General features: G+C 38.3%; 1 protein-coding gene across 3 annotated transcripts in view; it reads right to left on the bottom strand.

The window, feature by feature from the left end:
- The window catches only part of ZDHHC21 (zinc finger DHHC-type palmitoyltransferase 21), a 75,499-nt gene extending 56,362 nt beyond the window's left edge, over nucleotides 1-19,137 (bottom strand). The window contains exons 1-4 of one of the 3 annotated variants that reach the window (XM_061425265.1): nucleotides 19,048-19,137; nucleotides 10,699-10,832; nucleotides 3,847-4,045; nucleotides 2,909-3,007 (exon numbers count right to left, since the gene is read on the bottom strand). In XM_061425265.1, the coding sequence (XP_061281249.1) occupies nucleotides 2,909-3,007; nucleotides 3,847-4,000 (253 nt within the window). In that variant the 5' untranslated portion in view covers nucleotides 4,001-4,045; nucleotides 10,699-10,832; nucleotides 19,048-19,137. Of the gene's footprint in view, nucleotides 1-2,908; nucleotides 3,008-3,582; nucleotides 3,781-3,846; nucleotides 4,046-10,698; nucleotides 10,833-19,047 lie in introns of those variants that run through there. The other 2 variants (XM_061425266.1, XM_061425267.1) reach the window with 2 other exon arrangements.
- Between the last annotated feature and the right edge of the window lie 7,166 nt (nucleotides 19,138-26,303).

Raw genomic sequence — 26,303 nt, 5'->3', positions numbered from 1 at the left:
ACAAATTTTCAGCTATAAAATAAATAAGCCACAGGGATGCAGGGTACAACAGGGGGTGTACACAACAATAAAAAATAAAAACAAAGCGGCACTAGTGGTGACAGAAACGGAAGTCTAACGTGCACGTTAAGAGCTTAATGATGACAATGTTCTGAGACTGACTGTGGTAATGGTTGTACAAATCTGTGTATATATAAAAGACACTAAATTGTACACTTTAAACAGGTGAATTATACGATGTGTGAATTACACTCAAAATTGTTTTTTAAAAGTTAAGAGACTAAATAAAATCATTTCATAAAATTCAAAAATTACAGAAAGTAATATTTCTGTATTTCAAACACACATGTAATTTAAATAGACATTTAATAGTTTCATTTGACTATTCCATCTACATATCCCAAAGTTTATAAAATCGAATTTTGGGGATCTTCACACGGAAGCATTCTCCTATATTCAAACTGCCTCATACTTGGTGGGTCATATAGAAAGGCATGTAAAATATTTCAGAAAGGCATGTAAAATTTTTTTAAAGTAGCTAAAATAATAAAAGCATTAGGGTTTAAGTTTCCTTTTCTAAGGAAAACTGCTCACCCTTAAAACAATGCTGAATAAAGGTCACTATTTTGTAGACCCCAACACCTTAGTCATTATTTTTCACTATTAAATTTTTATTTTTTTAACTAAGTTAAAACTGTATCTACACAATCATCAAGTAACTGAGCAAAAAGCACAGGATAGTTTTAATTAATTTCCTTCAAACCAAAGTAAAGATGAATAAAGAGGTAAGATAATTCATCTGTAAGAGGATTCATGATAAAAAAGATGATGGAGACAAGGATCTGGGCTTCACAGCAACTCTAACAACCTACTGTATGACCTGGGAAGGACAATCCATGCTCCTGATTTATCCAGTCTACCCACCTCATACAACCACCGTGAGGATCATATGACAGGAGATACCAAAAGACTTCGGAAACATCAAAATGTGATAAATAAATGTGTGGATTTTTTTTTTTTGGGGGGGGGGGGTTGGGCAAAGGGGAATTCTCCACTGAAGAAAAACAGCCCAAATGTCAATGAGAGCAGATATAATGCAGATAATCAAAAGGTTGGCAAGATGCCATAGTGTCCTCATCACTGGAGCCTATAAATTAAAGGTAACACAGCAGCTTCAGGTGGATTCAATCTGGCCCTCAGGTATAATCTGTTTGGTATTCATTAAACACAATGCTTTTAAAATTTTGAATTTGTTGCTAATATTTTTTGAAATCATAAAATGTCTCATAAAAATTGAGATTCTGTGTTTTCTCTTCAAAAATTCCAAGATCTAAAAACACCCGTCCTGCCTGACAATTTCAGTGTAGCTGACGAGTGCCACTTCCTTTAGATAAGACAGGAGATTTTCAAGGTGAAATAGTTCCTCCCTGGCCCCTTTCGATAATTTGTACTATCTGACAGATGTAGGCATTTGAATATTTGACCACAGCAAACTGAAGTTTTCATCAGAAATGAGTCCTGAGTTAGGAAAACCCTGCTTCCTTGATTTTCTGGGAACATCAGGTTTTAGAGTTGAAGTAGAAAAATACATGTACCAATATTTTAGACAGTCTTTTGTTTTAGGTTAGTTGAGAAGAGAGATTCTATATAAATTACAGACTGCCATCCTCCCTGCCCAAACACAGGCGTACACACACACACAATAACCGTTAAGTGACAGTGATACTGTTCTACAAATTAATAAAAACTAAATACTCAAGATTATTTTCAGAAATGTCTACAGCTACATAAATATTAGTGTCATTCCCACTTAATCATTAAATGTGCAAGGCCTATTAAGCCCCAAAATCATGGATCTCAAAAAACAATCACAAACTCTAAGGAGGCTAAGTGACTTGCCACTTAAACTAATTTTGGAAAGAATGACTACATTGCTTTCCAACCTTCTATGCATTAGATTCACCTGGGATCTTTCAAAAGCATGGATACCTGGCTCTTACCCCCAGACATTCTGATTTAATTAATATGGGATGTGATTTGGACAGTGAGGTTTTTAAAGCTCCCTAGGTGATTCTAAAGTACAGCAAGTTCAGGAACTACTGAATTACTATAAAGATTCTCTGGTTCTATAATGCATAAAAAAGACATATAAATTTGTTCCTAGAAGAAAGTACAGGGTTCTCAAAAATTACATAGCAAATGTTCAAAAGCAAAACTCAGGAAAGAGGCTAAGGGAGGTTTACTATATCTGGCAAGCAATACATTTTTAATTTATTTCTGTGATCTAAATGGTTACTATGCAATAAGGTGACCAAAAATTACTTCTACTGACACTAGAACAAAAGGCTTTCAAATTTTTCACTGAACTGTTCCAACTTGGAGAAATACAAGCAATAGCATTATAATACAACAGATATTTATTTTGTAAATATTTGTAAATACATTGTAAGCAATATTATACTTATAATATCATGAGGTAAGTGGCACCATCAAAACTCCTCTACTAAATAAAGATGTAATTTTTCAGAGACTATCATTCAACAAATATTTACCCAGCAATTATTACTAAGTGACAGAGACTGTTTAGGCCCTAAAGATACAGTACTGAACAAAATAAGAAAACAAAACAAAAAATCTACACCCTCACAGAGGTGATACAGATCTAGAGTGGGAGTAGTGAGAGACAAATAAAGAACTAAACTGAAAAGGAGGGCCAGAGACGGCAGATACGAGGAGTAAGCTGGGACTTGTGGCTTTAAATTGAGAAATCTGGAAAGAAAACACTTGAGAAGAGACACGAAAGTGGCTTAGATGACATATGTAATTAAAGTACTAAAGGCAATAATATACATTAATAAAGAGGATAATTCTGACATAGTAAAACTGATGAATCTGAAGAGCACCATACCTCCATGTGGGATCTTTGGGTTCTCAGGGAGTCTTCCTGGATCAGTTATTGAGGCCCTCACTAAAGCAACCAGACAAAACATGGCAATGCCATAGAATACTTGAAAATAAACAAATGAATAAAATTAGTATTTACCCTTCAAAATGTTTTTTGACAAGTATGTTTAAAGGCTAAAAGTATATTTTAATTAACAGCATCAGCCTAAATTCTCAGAGGTAAGATGGAAAAACAATTAACTCATTTCATTCATCAAATAATACTGCCAAGAGGACTTTCTAAAATATACTAATTTTAAATAGTTATTTTGCATAACAATTGATAAACATGTTGTAAATCAGATTCTTTATTAACAGAAATTAATGGTATATTAACAGAAATTAATTTCTTTTAATTACTACATATACTATATTTGATAGAATCAAAGCAGCATTTTTAAACTATTCTACAATTAAACTTTTTCATTAACTCTAACTGGCTAGCTTCAAAATTACATTGGATTAGCGATATTCAATTGCTCTTTTCAATAGATCTTGAGATTCTTAATTTGAAAATACAGAATTTAGAAACTTTTGTATTTTACAATGAATAAAACTTTAAATTATATACATTTATACATGTACTTTAATTATCTAAATTTAAATTGTATAACAGAAACATTAAAAATATACACACACCTACATAAATAGAACTATTGTGCCAGTGTAGCTTTAAACAAAATGGTATTTGTAGATTTTGTAGAGTTAGATATGAAGATATGCCAATTACCTTACCCTGCAAAAAATATAAAGATCATTCTTTTAAAATGAGTAAATAATTTCATATTAATAGCCCTGAATAATATTAAAAGGAAGGTTATTAAAGTGGTATTACACTCCAAAAATATTCACAATGAGAAAAAATCTTTAATTATACAAGAAAATAAAGATTTAGAAACTTACTTATTATTAATATGCCTGGAATATGTCCTTCTTCATAGTGAGGAAAGAGGACAATCTTAGGAATTAAAAAAAAGTTGTATAACCAGACAAAGACAATCAAACCCATGCAGCACCAACCATGTGGGTCAACAACAAAGTGAATCCGGAGACCCATTCTGCAGCCCTACGACTGCCTACCAATCCACAAGCGAAGATGAACCTAAGGAAAGGGAAAAAGAAAAAAATTACTTATATAGGAAAAATTATCGGACTAAAACAAAACTACCTTATTGGCAACTATAAAATGACACGAGGAGAAGGAAATGGCAACCCACTCCAGTATTCTTGCCTGGAGAATCCCATGGACAGAGGAGCCTGGCGGGCTACAGTCCTCGGGGTCGCATAAGAGCCGGACACGACTGAGCAAGACACTCCCCACTCCTCGTCTTTCAGAGAAGGTATTTCTCTTTTCTAGATTAGCATGAGTATGTGTGTGGTCTTACAACATGGAAAGTGCTGTAGTTTAGTGGATGTATCCTAGGTATATGCTTCTTTCTAAGACAACATTTTTCTTGTAAGTACACTTGGTCTTTGAACAACAAGGGTTTGTGCTGTGTGGATCCACTCGTATGCAGATGTTTTTCAATAAACACGTACTGTAATATCAAAAAAAAATAAAAAATAAAATGACACGAATTTTCTTTGTATATATATTTTTGACAATATAAAACCCTTTGGAAAACAAAGGGAAGTTTTAGGCTATTCAAATTTCACCATAAGCTTCCAATAATTTAATTTCAATTTTCATTATGGATGGAGATCACAGAGTAAACTGGTATTACCTTCTGAAGTTAAACACAAGTCTGTCTTTAGCTCAGCAATTCCATGTATAAGTTCAAGGGACATAAGTGCACATATTCACCAAAAGATATTATTAAAACTACAAAAAAAAATCTTGTACATAAGACTGGCTGATGGTCATCCAAGTCAAGAGTACCCATCTCATGGTGGGAAGTATGTTTACTGACTGGAAAGGGACACAGGGGAAACTCTGAGGAGCTAGAAATGTTCTATATGTTGACCTGTTGCTTTATGGTATGCATATATGTAAAAATTCACTGAGCAATACACTTAAGATTTGTTCAATTTAATTCTTAAATCATAATAAAATGCTTAAAAATCATTCTGAAAAATTATAATAAAAAATGAAAAGTAAATACAAATTGCCAGAAATACTTAAGTTCATGGAATGAAGCCCAACTAATATTATTAATACTACCAATTCAAGAAGACTCCTGCTTAAAATGTGGGTTTTTTTCAGTTCGGTGTTAACAAAATGCTAATACGTCTCACAATGAGATGCCTGAAGTTAAGATATTTCTACACAGGTATGAAAAAGTGACTTAAAACATGTCCTTTAGTGGATACAACTTATAAACCCTCAATAATAAATTACTATGTAAGGTCTGGGTTTCCCATGTGACACAGTGGTAAAGAATCTGCCTGCAATGCAGGAGACATGGGTTTGATCCCTGAATCAGGAAGATTCCCTAGAGTAAGAAATGGCAACCAACTCCAGTAGTTTTACCTGGAAATTTTCATGGACAGAGGAGCCTGGCATGCTACAGTCCATAGGGTTGCAAAGAGTCAGACACAACTGAGCGACTGAGTATACATGTAAGGTCTAGGTGGCAACTTTTTTACATAAAATACAATGGAATAACACAGTAATAAACTAGTTCAATATTTCTCAAACCTGTAAGCAAGCAGGAATCAGTTGAGGAGCTTTTTAAAAACACTTATTCCCAGGCCTCATTCTAGATCTACTAAATCATAATCCTTTACAGAGTAATGCCCAAAAACCAATAAAATGTTCTGTTGATAAAATGGTCTCCAGGTGTCTCTGATACAGTTGACTGGTATCCAGGAACCACTAATCCAGGAGCTTCACTATGGCTTCAAATGTAGAGCAATGAGTTGAACTCAGTTCAACAAATATTCAATGAGCCTCCACCATACACCAGTCACTTGTTGGACACTGTAAATACAATGATGAATAAGACATGATCTTTGCTTGTAGGAACTAACAGTCTAATGGAAGAAAAAGTCATAAAATGGGTTTAATATGATATAATACACCCACGGATGTGGACAATATATTCCTATAGGCACAAATGGGGACTAATTAAATCAGGACAAGACTCCCCGAAGCAGAGTTCAATCTTAAAAGAAGAGTAAAAGTTATCCGACCAAAGAAAAGTGACAACAGCACTCGAAACAGAAGGAAGTGCAGGAGGCATTTAAGACTAAAACCTGTTAGGGGAGAGCAAGCGGGAAGAAGTAAGGGGCTGTATCATGTGGGTGTAAAGATGCCATTCTTAGACAAAGATGCCACTCAAAGACAAATTCTTGGAAAACTACTAAAGCATGGGGGCAGGGCAACACAGTGAGGTTTATACTTTAAATAAATTATTAAAGCTCTGGTGTGGAGGATGAAATTAAAGACGACGACTCATTTGGGTTAAGAGAACACAAAAGTCAAAGTTAGTTTTGGAGAAATTAGTTGTAGAATCAAACCAGTACGCTTTTGGAGGGTATCTCCCAGATTTCTAACATATATCAGACTACTTCATTCTAGGAATAATTTATCATCAGTTGAAGAGCCTCACAGAACTACCCTTTAGAGGCCTTGCCAATGTTCTTTAAAGTTACAAAGCTACCAGGACAAAGAAAAAAAAAGATTAAGGATTACTTAATTCTTAAAGAACACTCTTATCCTATTATCCCTAGAACCTTGAAACACTGGAAATGCAGGGGAAAAAAAAGACAAGAACTCAAATGCAACACCACCCAACTCTTTAAATCAGATTTGGTCTCTTAGTATTTATGCATGAATTTTAAAACTGAAATAATGCCTAGACCTTTAAAAAAGTAAAGGTTGAACTTCATTACCTTTTAACTAAAAAATTAAAAGATCTATCAGTATCATCAATGTAAGGAAAGCCACAGAGGATAAAGCATGCTATTTAATTTTCTAGGCATCATTATTTTAAAAAGTCAATGAACTCAAATGCAAATGATAAGCTATCAACATACCTAAAAAAGAGAAACATTAAAAAGAATGTGTATTTTTACAATCTTGCCAACTATCAAGTGCTAAAGGAAATGACAGAAGTCTGTCTCTCAACATTATCAGTATCATTAACTTCACGCATCTTCTTTCTTTTAATGTTTTAGTTCCATTCAGAACTAAAAAACAGACAGTGAATTTCAATAATTATATAGAACAGAGTCATTTCATTACTTATTTCTAAATATATTAGTATCAGAAACAGAGATGCATAAAACCCAGCAAAACAAGTAGCAAAATTATCAAACACTTTTAAACTCTATTTTCACTCTCCTCTACCAGAGAATAACAAATTTTTCTTATCACTGCAACACATTCCTCACAACACACACAGAAGTCGCTCAGTCGTGTCCGACTCTTTGCGACCCCATGGATTGTAGCCCACAGCACAGTTTAAAACGTGTCTGTTTTTCCTGGATATAAACATACACAGACAACAAGCTCTAAAAGAACAAGAATCCCCAAGGAAAAGTGAGCTAAGGGTAGAAATATATAAGAATGAACAAGTAAGATGTTGAATATTTTTTTAAAAAATACCTGATCAGTGAAAATTAGTGCCACTTAATCCTTACAACTGGACTGTAGAGACAAAAACAGTAGCCTTCCAAGAGCTCCAAATCAGATTACAGCCAGAAACATGTAACCGGTAGGGCTGCAGGATGGCGCCTCTCAGTTAATACCTATCAGGCGTGGCTCACGGCTGAACAGAAACTATTACACATCCTGAGCAACAACCAAATTGAACACTATGTTGCTACATGGTTTTAAGGGTGGCATCTGTAAATACTTTCATCAGCTAGAGAATTCAATGCATTAATTTGTGTATTAGGTGATGAGCTCATAACTCTTTGATGTAACTAGTAGACACACCAGTATTTCAACATTTTTGAAGATTGCTATCTGGTAACTATACTTGGGAGCTTCATTAATAATATAATTTATTAATAAGTAATAATTATTAATACTTAATTAATATAAATCACTACAGCACAACTTTTTTTTTCAAATAAATTATAATTCAACTCTAATAAACTAGACCATGTAAATATTTACAATGTTCAACCTACTCTGGTAGGAAACCACCTTTCCTTTTCTGCCTTCTTCAGGCAACTAAATTTTACCATGTATTTTCTCCAGGAAGAATATTGAAGTCACTACAAAAAGTGACAGAAAACTATGACGGAAAATTGTAACACCAGAATGCAGATTTTGGAAAATGATAAAAGTGAGCCAAAATAATTTACAAGAAATCGACCCAAATGAATATCTCTAAATTCACAGTTTTATACGACTCACCATGTCAGCCAGTGGTCTTATTATTGTTCCATGAATAAGAATATATATACCTCTCTCATTCCTTCTGTCCAAAATGTCCCTGCCATTTTGTCTGCTCTATTCAAATTCAACTCATACTTCAAGGTTAATTTGAATCTCACTCTCCATATGAAATTTTTTTACTGGCACCTAAGTTCACAGTGAATTTCTCTCTTCGAAATTTCAAATAAAAAGAAAAACTAACAGAAAAATATATATAGTAAGTGATTTTATAATCTTAGAATGAGAAAGATTTTTAGTAAGACCCCATCAGCCATGTTTGATCACATGAAGATTAAAATTTCTGAAGCTCAAAACACAGCAGAAACAAAATTAAAAGACAAAGCATCCTTGGAAAAAAGAATATACCACATTATTAGTAAGAGTCATTAAATACATGGACAGGCAATTCACAAAGGACAAAAAAAATCCAATGGTTAATCACTGCTGACTAGAAAAATGTGAAGTCTCTAGTTGTGTTTTTCATCCTTTGTATTGACAAAATTTTAGAAAGACAGATGACACCCAATGTTGAAAGGGCACAGAGAAAACGACACTTGCAATTCATTGCTGATAAGCATGTAAACTGATATAATCATCTTTGGAGGGCAATTTGGCAGTTATCTATGAAAATGTCAAACTCTCTGACCCAGCAGTTTTATTTCTAGTCACATCTATAAAATCATTCACTAGAGTGTACAGGTATACATGTACATATAAGTATACATATAAGGATGTTCTATGTAGCACTTTTTATAATCACAAAAATATGACACAACCTATATACACAGATAGGGGCTTCCCAAGTGATCTCAGTGATAAAGAATCTGCTTGCCAAGCATAAGTGAGGGAGGGGTTCGATCCCTGAGTTGGGAAGTTTCCCTGGAGGAGAAAATGGCAACCTTCTCCAGTATTCTTGCCTGGGCATCTGGTGGACTATAGTCCATGGGGTTGCAGAACACTGGACACAATTTAGCAACTAAACAACAACAAATGCCCATACAGAGAGAGGGAAATGGTCATATACTGTAAATCACAGTACATCCACAGCATAGACTATTTCCAAGCTATTGCAATTTTTAAAAAAGAAAAGCAAGTTGATCAAGATTTGCATATGGCTACCCACACAAGTGCTGAGTGAAAAGAAGAGAGTTATATGGTAAAATCTATGGGGGGTGGATATCTTCCTAAAAGGAGGGCAGGATAGAGGTGAACTAGGAAAAGGTATAAGGGAACTTTCTGGGGTGCTGATAAAGATCTCTATCTTGACACAAATTTGAGATATATAGGTTACAAATTTGTTGAAACCCAGCAAATGTGCACCTAATATGGGTGCGTTTCACAGTATGTCAATTGATCTTTAAAAAAAAAAATTCTTTAAACCAATGCTGAACTCTAGTTAATGATATGTGCACTGAAGTATTGGGGAGAGGGGGAAGGAAGTGCACAGATGACCGCAATTTACTTTCAAATGGATCCCAAAAAACCCGGATTAATGGATGGACTCAGAGATGGATGAGCATCTCTGATGTAGTTCAGTAAAACATTAGTTGTAGAATTATGGTGATGGGTATGAAGGTATTATAGTATGAAATTCTTTCAGTTCTTCTGCTTAGAATCTTTCATAATTAAATGCTGGAGGGGAAAGTTACAGAAAAGTTTATGCAATGTGATTCTTTGTTAGAAAAAAAAATAATGTGTAAGTTATTTCTGTATGTGTGGAAGAAAATACACCTATGAAACTGTTAACAGTGGTTATCACTGGGCTGAGGAAGGAAAGGATAGAGAGAAGGAATGCCATCACATTTTGTACATATATTTATGTGTAAGTCAAACTCCGGGAGTTGGTGATGGACAGGGGGGCCTGGCGTGCTGCAATTCATGGGGTCGCAATGAGTCAGATACGACTGAGCGACTGAACTGAACTGAACTGAAGCTTATTAAGAAATAAGTGTGCTTTTGCTCAGTCGCTTCAGTTGTATTCAACTCTTTACAACCCTATGGACTATAGCTTGCCAGGCTCCTCTGTCCATGGGACACTTCAGGCAAGAATACTGGAGTGCGTTGCCATGCCCACCAAAAATTTTCATTTTAGCCTCTCTTTATCACTACGCATTATCTTTATATGGAATGTTTTTCAAATTACTATCTTTAAAAATGTAGCACAGAAGCATTAGCAATAAAGCCATATAAGACATACAATTCAGAAAGATGTTTCAGTATTATTTACAGATTTTTTTTTTCCCTCTGTGGAAAAAGCCTTGTTTAAGAAAATGTGTAGTAAAATTTTAATATGAAAAACTTTACATAAAGTAACTTTAATTTTTTGCAAATGAAAAACTGTTAAAACTCATCTAACTCATAACACTTTAAGGATACTATGCCACAGAACTAAGAAACATATTCCCATTAAAATTAAATGCACTTACCACTTGCAAATTCACCGAGATGTGTTGTAATTTTTCTGGTACTTGGCTTTAGCAGTTTTATCTTGATTATTCTTTTTTTTTTAATTGCATCCCAACAAATGGATCTCTCCTCAATAGCAGTTCTCCATGAGACTCTATTAATGGTTTAATAAAAATGATCTCACAACAATGATACAAACTGTAAACAACTAAATATTCTAACTGAAAAATCACCAATTACAAAAGTTTAAATTTAGAAATAAAATGATCCAACTCCACTTAATTCTGTCTTCATATCTAATCCCGCCAGCCCCCAAAAATCTTTATCTGACTGCCATTATACATTAAAGTTTTCTCTTTTGAAACTACCCAGTTCCCATAAAATCAAAGTAAGTGTTGTGTGTCCAGTATTTAGCTTCATCAAACTTCCAGACCACAAATCACAAAATAACAGTAGATTCTGAGGTCACTGATCTGACAAAATGCAATGTAATATCCATCAAGATGTTAGGCTAGGACTATCTAACCACAATTGATAAATGTAAAATAAAGAGTTTAAAAATAGAAGCACATATTCACTTAAATGTTTTAAGGAACAAAGTTATCCTCCTATAATGAAATCATTAAGAGAATCATTAAAGTTAATTTCTGCAGTTCAGGCTTAAACAGTAAGAGTTTAAGAGTTACTGTAAAGAGTTCTAGAAAACATACTGATTCAGAAGTTCACTAATTCAATCCCTTCTTGTTGTTTATATACCAAGCCTTGGCACTGCATATAGATTTAAAAAAGAAAAGAGACCAGCCCTATTCTCAACAGAGACAAACTAGTAAACAGGCGTGATCAACACCAACCAAGACAAAGTAAGATAGCGGGCAATGGGGCAAGAATGTGTCTCATAGAGGAAGGGTACTGGTTCATGGGACTTGTTTCAGGCATGTGAACATGTATGTGTCCACCAGGCTACAGTGAAAATTTTATTTCTTTTGGTGTTGCCATCAAGAAAAGATTTCTGGAGCAAGTGAAACCTGTGAAATGAAAAACGGAGGCTCTTTTGAATAAAAGAGCAAAGTAAGCAAAGGTATAAAGGCAGGCAAAGAAAATCTAAATACACTGAAATGACTAGAGTCATTTCATATGCAAGAATCGGATAAAACATGTTAAACCTTTTGAGAACAATCATCTTTAAGAAATACAGTTCAGAACATCTAGTAGTAAATATACAGAAATACATAAGATATGTGATTATATATTTTATATGTATAAAATATATAACTGAAAAAGTTTAATAAAGTGATATTTATCCAGACTATATGTGATATATACTGCACTATTTTATTGTATTTCACTTTAATGAAAATATATAATGTTGGTCACAGCCTACTAGACTGATTTCATAACCTACAAGTAGACAGAGTAAAAAACACTGTTAAACCATGCCAATGAGTTTGTACTTCACCCTGAAGACAGTAGTTTAGAAAACACTAAAGGATTATAGGCAAAAGAATGACATGATGAAATGTGCATTTTAGAAAGAAGAGCAACACTCTGAAGAACAAACTTGGGTGGATGGATAAAGCTCCAAGACTGACTATATGAAATAAGCTAGGTTTACTGGTTATTCAGTTGAGAGATGAGGGCATATGGTAAGTACCCCAAAAGCAGTAGTTTCTAAAGGAAGTAGGAAGGAGTAGGGGTGAGAATGGAAAACTTAAGACAGGAGGTATGCTGGAAAAGGGCAGAATAAGAACTTAAGAGGAAAACTAACAGGACTCGGTGATCAATCACACATAGGGCAGATTCTAGGATGACTCCCAAGGTTTGGTTTAGGGTCTAGGTGAATGGTGGTACCATTCCCCAAGAAAGGGAATAAAAGACAAGTTGTGAGTTTGCTATGCATGCTGCTTACCATAGCAATAGGAACCTATTACATATAGAGGATGTGGAAGAAAATATCAAAATTATTATCACTGCATTTTCATTCCCTTTATAGGCTTTAACGGCATTTTTCTCCCAGGGTCACTTTTTCTATGGATCATGATTGTTTGTGAAATGTAACGTGTTTCTACTCTAGCTTGCTAGAGTGGTCTCCATGGCTGCGTATTTGCTTCTCAGAGACAAAATACAGAATGACTTAGCAAAGGAGCTGTTACTCTAACAGCAATGAATGAACTCATCTTCTAGAAAAGACCTCAAACAGAATTACGTGTGGTACAAGGAAGTGCTCTGAAACATGGCCAAAGTCAGTAATTCTGCTAGGGCTACGACTCCAGGGTGGCTTCTTAACGTTACAGCAAAACAGTAGTTTCTGTCAGTAACATTAGGTAACAGCACAAGTCAACCATCCATGAGTCAAACCCTAGGCATTCACCAGCTTAAAATCAAGGGGAAAAAATCCTACTTTGTATTTACAGGTATTAGAACTACATCACAGCCATAGCACTGAAAATGAGATAAGCATTTTATCTATTCAGCATGGCCATTATTGTAGAATCAAATCTCACCCATGTGACATAAAAGCAATCCTAGTCTTAAAAATCCAAGAAATTTTGTGACAGCAAAGAATATCTCAAAGTTCTATAACTACAAAATGTTAATTATTTTTAACATCGCTATGTGTGAAAGACTGCAATTGATGATTTACATGGCAAACCAAAAAAAAAAAAAAAAAATCATCCCCCAAAGTGTCAAAATAAAATGGTTAACATATTATACAAATATATAAAATTTAAACCTTATAATTGCAGTTTTAAATGAATCTTAAAAACATATATAACTATATATATTTATATAGCTATTTAAATTCCAATTTTATCAACTCTGAGAAACTAGTCAAGTAATTCTACCTAAAATATCAGGATATAGATGTCATTAATAATTAGCCAAATAGGTCATGCAATTTTTTAAATATCACAGAGGTATTCAGTTTATTTTAACAGAGTAGGAAATTAATCTTAAATGTTTAAGAGAGTCACATTCAAATTATGACAGAGCCTTTTATTAGCTCTTCAAGCTTCAGTTTCTTTTCAAGCTTCAGTTTAACCATCTCTAATATGGTGATTAAAATATCAACACACAAGGTGACTGTCATACCTAAAGGAGAAATTGCCTGGCAAATAAGAAACACCTCCAACAATGGTAATTTTAAATGGGAGTTTGTAAAGGGAAGGAAGGACTTAAAGATGAATTTTACATCTAGTCTTAAAAACTACAAGATGAAACAATGTTTCTGGGTTGCCATCATTAAAGCAGTGATTTGAGGTGGTGCTAGAGGCAGGTAAGAGACGCAAGTTCAATCCCTGGGTAGGGAAGATCCCCTGGAGGAGGGCATGGCAACCCACTCCAGTACTCTTGCCTAGAGAATCCCATGGACAGAGGAGTCTGGCGGACTATAGTCCATCGGGTTGCAAAGAGTCGGACACGACTGCAGTGACTTAGAGGCACACACAATTTAACTATACCCAGCCATCTACTTTTTCTAACACCAGAGTCTGAGAACTACTTCTCAAGGGATGTAAAACCTCAGACAGTATTCAGCCTTTTCCCTCGCATCATACTATAAACACGTAGGGAGCTTGTATTTCCACCAGGCAGGCATGCAGGAGGTCTCTTCAAGCAAAAAACCAAAACCAGAGATTTGATCTAAAAATAGAGTGACTGAGCTAACTCTTTTTCAGGTAAAAGTACAAGGCCTGGTGAGTTAAGGAATGAAGCATGAGAGAAAATCAGGACCTGATTTCAAAAGCTAAAGAAAAATGCAGAATTATAGTTGGAAATTCTGGCCCATCTGCTAAGGTCTCCAGCAAGACCCTGTGAAAATGTGGGTGAACAAAGTGTCAAACCTGTACCACTGATGGTTTCAAGAATCCACTTCCTAGAACAAGTCTTTAAGTCACTATTTTCTGGGCAGAACTTAACATAAGCTGAGGCTCTTCTGTATATCTGCTTCATAGGTGAAAAAAAAAAGTAAATTAATAACATTATTAAAAGTATTGCAATACAGTGACTTCTAACAAAAAACAAACCTAACAAAAAAACAAAAATAACTTAAAAGGTGTGTGATGATATGAATTAAAGACTAGCTAATATTGTTTCAGTCAGTACAAACGGCCTATGTGGGACTCTTCATTTAGGAAGAGGGACAGGGCGGCCAGGAAAAAAATGGTATTAAATGCAGGGTAGGGACAGAAGCTCCCTACCTTTGAACACAGGTAACTTCCACTCAAAAAACAGCACAAGGAAAAAACCTTCAGCTACAAGAAAAGCCAGAAATAAGGCTCTGGCATTTCCTGGATGTGAATTAGGCATGTTCTTCCATGAGGAAAGGCAAGTCAGCTACTTACCCCTATCTAGTACCTGCTGCACCAAGAGCAGATTGGGGAAAAAAAAATACCAAAAGGCTAAATTACATTTCCTTCACACCAGGCTTTACCAAAGCAGACATGATTTAACACCAATAATACTGAAAGAAAAAATATCTCTCCTTGCTTGCTGAAGCTGAAAATCCTACAACAGTTTAAAAAAAAAAAAAAAGGTATTTATTCCATAATTACTGATAAAAGGCTTAAAATCAGAAGTCAGGTTGAGACCACAGTGGAGCATGTTAAGTTAAAATTAAAATGAATCAGTGAGTAGAAAAATACTAATTTTTACCTAACCTGCCCTTTTGTGGAAGTGGTAGCAACAGACAGAGAGCAGAAACTTATTCAGTTCTTAAATGGACAAAGTTAACCCACTTGAGAGAAAAATCACCAGGAAACAGGGGTCTAAAAGGCAGAAGACAAACTTTGCAAATATCACATTTTTTTGCCAGAATACATCAAAAGAAGGAAATAAGTTAATAAACTACCATCACATTACTTTGGGACAGGTAGCTACCAATGCAAGTAATACTATTTTGTATCTATTAAGATATGGTTTTCAAACTAGGCTAACTCAATTTCAGTTCAGTTCAGTTGCTCAGTCACGTCCAACTCTTTGTGACCCCATGGACTGCAGCACACCAGGCCTCCCTGTCCATCACCGACTGCCAGAGTTTACTCAAACTCATGTCCATTGAGTCAGTGATGCCATCCAACCATCTCATCTTCAGTCGTCCCCTTTACCTCCTGCCCTCAATCCTTCCCAGCATCAGGGTCTTTTCAAATGAGTCAGCTCTTCATATCAGGTGGCCAAAGTATTGGAGTTTCAGCTTCAACATCAGTCCTTCCAGTGAACACTCAGGACTGATCTCCTTTACGACTGACTGGTTGGATCTCCTTGCAGTCCAAGGGACTCTCAAGAGTCTTCTCCAACACCGCAGTTCAAAAGCATCAATTCTTCAGCGCTCAGCTTTCTTTATAGGCCAACTCTCACATTCATGCATGACTACCGGAAAAACCATAGCCTTGACTAGACAGATCTTAGTTGGCAAAGTAACGTCTCTGCTTTTTAATATGATGTCTAGGTTGGTCATAACTTTTCTCCCAAGGAGTAAGCGTCTTTTAATTTCATGGCTGCAGTCACCATCTGCAGTGGTTTTTGGAGCCGCAAAAAACAAAGTCTGTGACTGTTTCCACCGTCTCTCCATCTATTTGCCATGAAGTGATGGGACCAGATGCCATGATCTTAGTTTTCTGAATGTTGAGCTTTAAGCCAAATTTTTCACTCTCCTCTTCCACTTTCATCATGAGGCTTTTTAGTTCTTCTTCACTTTCTGGTTCCAAATAGGAAAAGGAGTACATCAAGGCTGTATATTGTCACCCTGTTTATTTAACTTATATGCAGAGTACATCGTGAGAAATGCTGGGCTGGAAGAAGCACAAGCTGGAATCAAGATTAACAGGAGAAACATCAATAACCTCAGATATGCAGATGACACCACCCTTATGGCAGAAAGTGAAGAGGAACTAAAGAGCCTCTTGATGAAGTGAAAGAGGAAAGTGAAAAAGATGGCTTAAAGCTCAACACTCAGAAAACTCAACTTACCACGTTCTTAACAAAAAAAAAAAATCAATATTCGAATAATAAAAAAGACGTGTTTTTCCATTTTTTCTTGTCATTCACCTATATTTTTTAACATTTTCAACTTTAATAAGATGTATTAATGCACTGATTTTTCTCAATGCTAAAGTGCCATTTATTTTTAGTGTGTTTGAGAAACTGAAACTGAGTCCTAATGTTTCACTACAGTAAGATAAAATGCCTTCATTTCTTAATACAAAAGTAAAACTGAGCTTAGGGGACAACTGCCTGGTAATACAAATAGCTTTTCCTTTGCCTTCCCTGTTATGTCTGGTAGAACTGATAACATCACTATGTAGTCTTCTACACTGAGAAAGATTTTATTGACTCACATTCAATTACAATTCCTGAAAAAAAAGCTCCATGGAGACATTACTAGACTTCTCAATTCATTTCTTCACTAATACATGACATTATTTTACCCATGTGCTTTTCCACAGGCTCTGAATCCATCTCTATGAATTAGAGAAATCAGGCAGTGAGTACATAAGAAGTAAAAAATTTTATGACTCACTGATTACTTCTTAAGAACCTACCTGTTAAGCTGATGGTTCCATGTTTGCATTTTAAAATGCTTAAATTTCTTTCATTAAGCAAAACACCCCAGAGGTAGGCAATGTGACACAGTTATCATTTCATTTAAAATACGCGCTAGTTCATTTATTCCAACTATGGCTTCAAAAGTATGTTAAATTAAACAGAAATCACAACAGTTTGAAAGGACTTAATATAACCCTATTGTTTGATCTCCAAATGAGGAATTCTGGAATAGTACTACACCAAATATTATGCTAAAAGTATGGAATTATACATTTTTGGTTCTATTTTGATATACTTTTACTAGTACTCCTTCGGGTATCTTTAACATGTTAAACGGTCTTAAATTATTTACAAGCTTAGCATATTTCAAATAACCATGGGACAGCTAAAATAAGGCTGAAAGACTTTGGCCCGACTTCCTGGTTGCTCAGAAGTTAAGGAGTCTGCCTGTAACGGAGGAGACCAGGGTTCAATCCCTGGGTCGGGAAGATCCTCTGGAGAAGGAAATGGCAACCCACCCCAGTATTCTTGCCTGGAAAATCCAATGGATGGAGGAGCCTGGCAGGCTACAGTCCATGGGGTTGTAAAGAGTCGGACACGACTGAGTGACTTCACTTCACTTCACCTGGTTGTGTAGATGAAAAATGTCATTGGTCACTGACCTACCCATGAAACCACAGCTAGACAGTGACCGAGTTTTTCTTTCCACAACACCAAATTATTTGGTTCTTTCTTTCCAACTGATTTCTCATCTTTTCAAAAGTAGTTTTTGCCATGACAACACAGCACACCTAAACCAAAATAAAGCAACTCTCTGGATTTTATTCTTAAAAAAAAAAATGAGGAGTTGGAAGGATTTAACAAGACATTCCACCAAAACGCCTTTAGTCAAGGAATGGCATGTACTGAACAGTCATCAAATGAAAATTATCATTATTACTTTTTACTTCAAGGAAGGTAGTGAATATTGAAAGTATACATATTAGCATAACAGATCTTGGATCCATTTGACAAATATTTTTAACCTGCGTGCTTAATTATACTTACTGGTCTTTATTTTATACTGTAACTTTACACTATGATTTATGACCCGCCCACAACGACCTTGACTTTTTTTCCTCTTGTACTTTTATAGATGGCTATACTGAAATATTTTCAAATAATAACCGGTCAGGTTCCCTTCGCCCTAGAGGTACAGACATCCTCCACTGACTCACAAAGGATCTTAATACATGACCCAAATACAGCTTGAAAAAGACCACAGCATTAAATGGTTAAAATTCAGTGGCCTATTATAGTTGAATGGTAACAAGTGCAAACTGCTGCCATCCACAAGCCATTTTCTCAAAACCACTCTTGGATCTAAGGGAGGGAGGCAGAAGGTCAGCAAAGGAGCAAGTTGTTTCTCCTCCCGCAAATCCTCTGAAGCCTCAACCCAGCGATCTGGGAATGAATGAAAAGCTGTGATGGCAAGAACAAATCCCAGATCTCTAGCAGGTCTCCGGGCGTGGGTACAGAGACGGGAAACTAGAGTTCATACGTGAGAAGCTCAGGGCACAGATTTTTTACACCAAACAAAAAAACTACCCCAAACCATCTAGACTGGAACAGGAAACCACCAAACTACCAGTAATGGGAGGGGCAGCTGGCGGGTGGCTGCAGCTCCCTGGCTGAAGATGCTGGGAGAAAGGCCAGACCCCAGGGGGGCAGGGCACGGAGAAGACCCGGGGGTGAAGGCAGGTGCGGGCAGGGGACAGCGTGCGGGGCAGGGCGCGGGGCTGGGGCGGGCGCCGGGCTGCCGTGGCGTTCCCGCGCCTGCACACACTCACCGGCGCCGGGGGCTCGCTCTCCCCGCTACTGCTCTCGCGGCTGCAGGCGGCTCTTCCCCCTTCACCTCCGCCTCCTCCTTCTCTAGTCCCGCCGCCGCCGCCCAGCCGGGCCTGCGCTCCCCTTCCGCTTCCGGAGCCAGAGCGCCGGGCCGGCGGGGTAGGTGCACCCGCCCGCGCGGTGGAGTGACCGGTTGCGGTTGCCGCCGCTGTCCCCACAGCGCGCCCGGGAGCCGCGATGGGAGCCGCCGAGGGCCCAAAGACCAGAAATCGCGCTTGGGGCGGGCGCAGACTCGCCGCGGCCACGTGCCTCCCGGACCGCCGCTACCCGAACGCTAGCACTTGCCGCACCTCGGCGCCGCCGCCTTCCCTGACTGCCACCTTCCCAGCTTTGCCCAGGCCCTCCTCCTTCCACACCATTGTCCCACTCTCCTGAGTGACTGGAGAGGGGCCTTTCTTTAAGGATCGCCTTTATCCTCTTTCCTTCGAAAGGGCTGTCCCGCGGGCCTCTCTACCCGTAACTCACACTGGATGGTCCCTGGTACCTTGCCTCAAATTACAGTCCCCAGCATCAGTGTCCTCTGGAAACCTGTTAGAAACGCGCCATTTCAGGCGTGCTGAATCAGTATCTGCGTTTTAAGAAGGGTTACGAGGGGTGCCTACACGTGCACCTTGAAGACTGAAAAGCACTGAACTCTAGTGTTGCCCACTGCAGACCCTCTGGTAACGAAAGCCAAAGTTGCCCCAGACAACCAAGGTTTGTCCTTTTTCTGTCGGCAACCAAAGTTCGTAGTGAAACAAGCTTAACTTTGTGTTTGTCATCCAAAAATTACTGGCTTTCCCATTCCTGCAACCTATGAAAAACACATTGACTCAACACAGCAAATAATCCACCTCTCAATCTCAATTCGTATCTTCGCCCAACACCAAAGACAAATTAAAACCTTTACTCTCCCCCTCACCTCTGCTGAACAGGTCTTTGGGAAGGTTAAAAAGTTTGCAGTATGCTGGATCCTCGTGCCTGTCTGCCACAGGAGGAATAATGTGTGGATTGTGTGTGTGGAGGGGGCGGGGCGGGGCGGGGGCTGGATTCTACTCGCCGAACTCTAAAATCTGAACTCTACAGAATGGCATTGAACCCTCTTCACAAACTGGTCCCTACCTATCCCTCTAGTCTTATCTCTACCTATCTTGCTTCTGAATCTACCCTTCTTAAAAGGCCCTCCATCTTCCTCTCATGATCTTAATTCTATCCAGACCTGAGACTCAGCTCAAATCCTGCCAGCCCAGAGTTCCTCTCTCTCAGTATCACACACTGTAGTCTATTTGGACCCTTATGTTACCTTGTATTGCTAGGTATTTTCAAATGTGTTATGTCCTGGTTTCTGAATTAGTTACAAATATAAGACCTTGCAGTCTTAAAGTCTTACATTGGTGGTTATTAAAGTGTGGCTCCCACACCAGCAGCATCAGAATCACCTAGGAACTTATGAGAAATTCATGTTCTCCAGCTGTACCCAGACCTATTGACATAGAAACTTTGGGGGAGAAGCCCAACAATCGATGTTTTAACAGACCTGGAAAAGACTAGAGATCTCTTCAAAAAATTAGAGGTACCAAGGGAATATTTCATGCAAAGATGGGCTCGATAAAGGACAGAAAGGGTATGGTCCTAACAGAAACAGAAGATATTAAGAACAGGTGGCAAGAATACACAGAAGAACAGTACAAAAAAGATCTTCAGGACCAAGATGATCACGATGCTGTGATCACTCACCTAGAGCCAGACATCCTGGAATGTGAAGTCAAGTGGGCCTTAGAAAGCATCACTACGAAAAAAGGTAGTGGAGGTGATGGAATTCCAGTTCAGCTATTTCAAATCCTGAAAGATGATGCTGCGAAAGTGCTGCACTCAATATGCCAGCAAATTTGGAAAATTCAGCAGTGGCCACAGGATTGGGAAAAGTCAGTTTTTATTCCGATCCCAGAGAAAGGCAATGCCAAAGAATGCTCAAACTACCACACCATTGCACTCACCTTACACGCTAGTAAAGTAATGCTCAAAATTCTCCAAGCCAGGCTTCAGCAATAGGTGAACCATGAACTTCCAGATGTTTAAGCTGGTTTTAGAAAAGTCAGAAGGACTGAGATCAAATTGCCAACATCTGCTGGATCATAGAAAAAGCAAGAGAGTTCCAGAAAAACATCTATTTTTGCTTTATTGACTATGCCAAAGCCTTTGACTGTGTGGATCACAATTAACTGTGGAAAATTCTGAAAGAGATGGGAATACCAGACTACCTGATCTGCCTCTTGAGAAACCTATATGCAGGTCAGGAAGCACCAGTTAGAACTGGACATGGAACAACAGACTGGTTCCAAATGGGAAAAGGAGTATGCCAAGGTTGTATATTGTCACCCTGCTTATTTAACTTCTATGCAGAGTACATCATGAGAAATGCTGGGCTGGAAGAAGCACAAGCTGGAATCAAGATTGCCGGGAGAAATACCAATAACCTCAGATGCAGATGACACCACCCTTATGGCAGAAAGTGAAGAGGAACTCAAAAGCCTCTTGATGAAAGTGAAAGTGGAGAGTGAAAAAGTTGGCTTAAAGTTCAACACTCAGAAAACGAAGATCATGGCATCTGGTCCCATCACTTCATGGGAAATAGATGGGGAAACAGTGGAAACAGTGTCAGACTTTATTTTTGGGGGCTCCAAAATCATTGCAGACGGTGACTGCAGCCATGAAATTAAAAGACTCTTATTCCTTGGAAGGAAAGTTATGACCAACCTAGAAAGCATATTCAAAAGCAGAGACATTACTTTGCCCACAAAGATCCGTCTAGTCAAGGCTATGGTTTTTCCTGTGGTCATGTATGGATGTGAGAGTTGGACTGTGAAGAAGGCTGAGTGCTGAAGAATTGATGCTTTTGAACTGTGGTGTTGGAGAAGACTCTTGAGAGTCCCTTGGACTGCAAGGAGATCCAACCAGTCCATTCTGAAGGAGATCAGCCCTGGGATTTCTTTGGAAGGAATGATGCTAAAGCTGAAACTCCAGTACTTTGGCCACCTCATGTGAAGAGTTGACTCATTGGAAAAGACTCTGATGCTGAAAGGGATTGGGGGCAGGAGGAGAAGGGGACGACAGAAGATGAGATGGCTGGATGGCATCACTGACTCGAAGGACGTGAGTCTGAGTGAATTCCGGGAGCTGGTGATGGACAGGGAGACCTGGCATGCTGCGATTCATGGGGTCGCAAAGAGTCGGACACGACTGAGCGACTGAACTGAACTGAACACCTGCTTTTGGAAGAATTATCATTGTTTATCATAATGCTTTTGATGTAGTAAGATTTTTATAACTGGATTTGTTTGAAAAGAAAGAAGTCATAGTGATAGTCACTTTGAGGAAGAGGAAACATGTGAAGTTTTACCCCCCTTAAACCCTGGTACTGAAGTGCATATTATTTGGCTGTCTCTTAGTATACCCTTGTGAAAGAGAATAATTTGTGGCAAATGATCTCAACAGGTGCCAAAATGTTGAGACTTAGTTGATGAGCATGTGAATGCCCATGACTATGGAAGTGTACATGCTATTCATGCATCTTTAAAATATTATTAGGCAAATCAGTTCCACAGAGAATTTTCTAAGGAAGGCAAGGAAGGAGATAAGTGGCAGGAAAAACATTCTCAAAATCATGAGCTTTTTTTTTTTTTTTTTTTTTGGCATGGGTAGTTAAGAAGTATCATCAAGGGCCTATCCCTTACACTGAAGGTCACGTCATAATTTTATCATTCATGCTAAACATTGACTATATTGTGCTGCAACATATACACTTAGAAACCATGTATAGAGACAGAATAGGAAGATATGACATCCTGTAATCTTTTTGAGGAGCTTTTCTACTTACTGTTAGAGAAGACATATGCCATGCACTATTTTTTCCCCCTCCGGAATTCTAGTTTTCATGGTGCCTGTGACTGACTGAACCGTGATTATTAATCAAACTAATATTTATCTGGGAATAGAAAAAAGTAGAAAGGACAAGTAGCACTGCTGCCACTGCCAATTTGGCTTCTCAACAAAGGCACAGTCGGGGCATTTATGTGGATAAACTCAGCCAACGACTGTGCTTCTGTGCCTTGACTGGGGAGGACAGAATTTTACTGCAATTTCCCAAAGTCAGAACAAGTGCAGTCCAGAGTTTAATCAGTACTGGCTAATAGCCCTTGGCAGCTTGGGATGGATAGCGTTCTCCACCTGCCCAGCTGGGTACCATGCCCTAAGCACCCACATTTGATGCACATTCATGATTTCTTGGTTGCTTATAGTCATCTCCCCCATCTGTTTGAGTGGCAGAGTGCCCATTCCACAACAGTCTAATATTTGAATAGTTGTTCTTAACCTCTTTGGGGTTATGCATCTCTTTGAGCATCTGCAGAAAGTATTAGACTCTCTTCCTAACAAAATACACAAGTATATAAACATGTACATACATGTTTTATACCTTTAGATTTATACCTAGAGTTTCACAAAATGCTCTACCTTCCCATGTTCCCAGAGAACCACAATGAATTAATAAGTTTCACATTAAGAACTTTCCCTAGGAAATAGAGAGTAGGTAAAATAACTCTTTTCCCCCCAAAAATATTAATGATAACTCTAAAAAACACTGCATTCTTAGGAGAAATGCAATGCCAACCAGAGGTATGGACAAGTTACTATGGGAAGTGCTAAAGAAGCAGCTAACAGTGTCAACAAGATGATTCAGGGTGGGTTCACAGAGAAAGTTCTTGCATCAGATAAGTAGAGTAAGATTTTGATTAGACAGAGGATCCCTCCAGGATGTGGGAAAGTGTAAGCAAAGGCATGGAGGTGTGGAATTGTAAGGGTCCCCCTGGTGTGGCTCAAAGGTAAAACACAGAGAAAGACAGAGAAGAGAATGGAAAGGTAGAAAAAAGCCCAATTATGGTGAGCTTCAAAGACAATGAGATTTCCAGTGAGGAGTCATTAAGCTTTCAGAGTAGAGTAATAGACCTGCCAACAAGGGTCCGTATAATCAAAGCTATGATTTTTCCATGATTTTCTACTGGAAAATCATGTATGGATGTGAGAGTTGAACCATAAAGAAGGCTGGGCACCAAAGAATTGATATTTTTGAACTGTGGTGTTGGAGAACACTCTTGAGAGTCCCTTGGACTTCCAAGAGATCAAACTAGTCAATCCTAAAGGAAATCAACCCTGAATATTCATTGGAAGGACTGATGCTGAAGCTGAAGCTCTAATCCTTTAGCCACCTGATGCAAAGAGCCGACTCATTGGAAAAGACCCTGATGCCGGGGAAGATAGAAGGCAGGAAGAGAAGGGAACGACAGAGGGCAAGATGGTTGGATGGCATCACCAACTCAATGGACATGAGTTTGGGCAAGCTCCAGGAGATGGCGAAGGGCAGGGAAGCCTGACCTGCTGCAGTCCATGGGGTTACAAAGAGTTGGACACAATTGAGCAACGGAACAACAACAATAGACCTGCTGTACTCTGGAAAGACTTTTTTCGAGGGCAGTAGCATTATCAAAAGTTGTGGGGAGGTCTGGGGCATATGGAAAAGCTCTAAATATCCTAAAATGGAACCTAGGAGTGAAGCCACATGACTTTGCTTCAAGCTCTTAAGTTGCTTGATGTTTGCTCTAGAAGTTCCTACTAATTTAAACCAAGATGAACTAAAATGCTTACAACTGTTTAGGTGGGGAAATGTATCCCAGTGAATGATCAGGTGAGTTTAGAGTCTACGATGCTGAAAGAGTTAAAATCTATTTGGAATTGAAAGAGCGAAAATTAACTTGGACTGAAAAGAGGAAAAAAAAAAAAAAAAAGCCCTGCCACTAATCAGGCTGGGAGGACAGACACAGATGAAGGCAGCTGCAACGTTAATAGAAAACACTATTTCTGCCAAGGTCATGCAGCAGTTAGAAATTACAATAATGCCCCAGACCACGTGCTCTTTTCATTTCTTACTACAGAGAAGGCAATGGCACCCCACTCCAGTACTCTTGCCTGGAAAATCCCATGGACGGAGGAGCCTGGTAGGCTGCAGTCCAAGGGGTCACTATGAGTAGGACATGACTGAGCGACTTCACTTTCACTTTTCACTTTCATGCATTGGAGAAGGAAATGGCAACCCACTCCAGTGTTCTTGCCTGGAGAATCCCAGGGACAGAGGAGCCTGTTGGGCTGCCATCTATGGGGTCGCACAGAGTCGGACACGACTGAAGCAACTTAGCAGCAGCAGCAGGGATACCCAGTTGCTCAGTCTTCTTGACCCCTTCACTTGCTGACAACACCCAATTCCTAGTAAATTCCTTATTTTTCAAATCGCACCTCAGAACAACAACCAGTGGGAAACTGATCCCTGCTTCCCTCAGACCATCTTCAGAGTCCTTCAGTAAAAGCCCAGTTCACAAAGATGCTTTCTTCCACCCACCAGCCTAGTGGCAGGCACTCCTCTGATGTGTCCTCCCTTTTTCCAAGGCAACAAATCTGCTTTTGTTATGCTACAGACTTGTTCCTGGTAGTCCTGGACTGAGTAAGTTTTAAGAGCCCGTTTGATAATGAAAGCCACATGTTGTCAGGACTCAACAGTCAAGATTCTTCAGGAAAGAGGTCTCTCTTTTTGTGTCAAAGGCACAGCAAAGTAGCTGCCATCCTCAGCAGTTTCCCACGTGGATTCTTCCAACATGGGAGGAAGCGATGCTTTGGGCAGAGCCTGCCCCGAGCCTTTGGAGAAACGTGGATTGAAGTAGAAGGCTTTTTATTCCTTTGGAAAACTATTTTTGTGAGTGGTATTTCAGAAAACAGCTTATTCTAAGTAAACAGGATTAACAGAGTTCCAAGACAGAAATAAAATGGGCCTAGAAAGACAATGGCAAGTTCTGCCCTGATTCAATGCAAAGAACATATTAAAAATAGGGCAGTTTCGATGATGCTGACCTCTTTGCATCATGGGAGAAAGACGGAGTGAGATGTTCTTTGAGAGATGTTATTATGAAGAAAATAGCAAAAAGAGATGGAGAAAACTGACAAGACCATAAAAACAGAGAAGCAGAATATACAAGTCAGAATTGGAAACTTGAACAAAGTGAAGGGCAAGAGCACCAGGAAAATCAAGGGTCCAAAGAGGAGGGCTATCTCTGCTAGAAAAGAAACAGTTGCTTAATTCTCAGTCAGAAGCAAAGAAGAGCCAAAGGATGACCAA

Source organism: Bos javanicus, chromosome 8 (genome assembly GCF_032452875.1).
Source record: "Bos javanicus breed banteng chromosome 8, ARS-OSU_banteng_1.0, whole genome shotgun sequence".
Classification (NCBI taxonomy): domain Eukaryota; kingdom Metazoa; phylum Chordata; class Mammalia; order Artiodactyla; family Bovidae; genus Bos; species Bos javanicus.
This window is presented reverse-complemented; position numbering and strand designations above follow the sequence as displayed.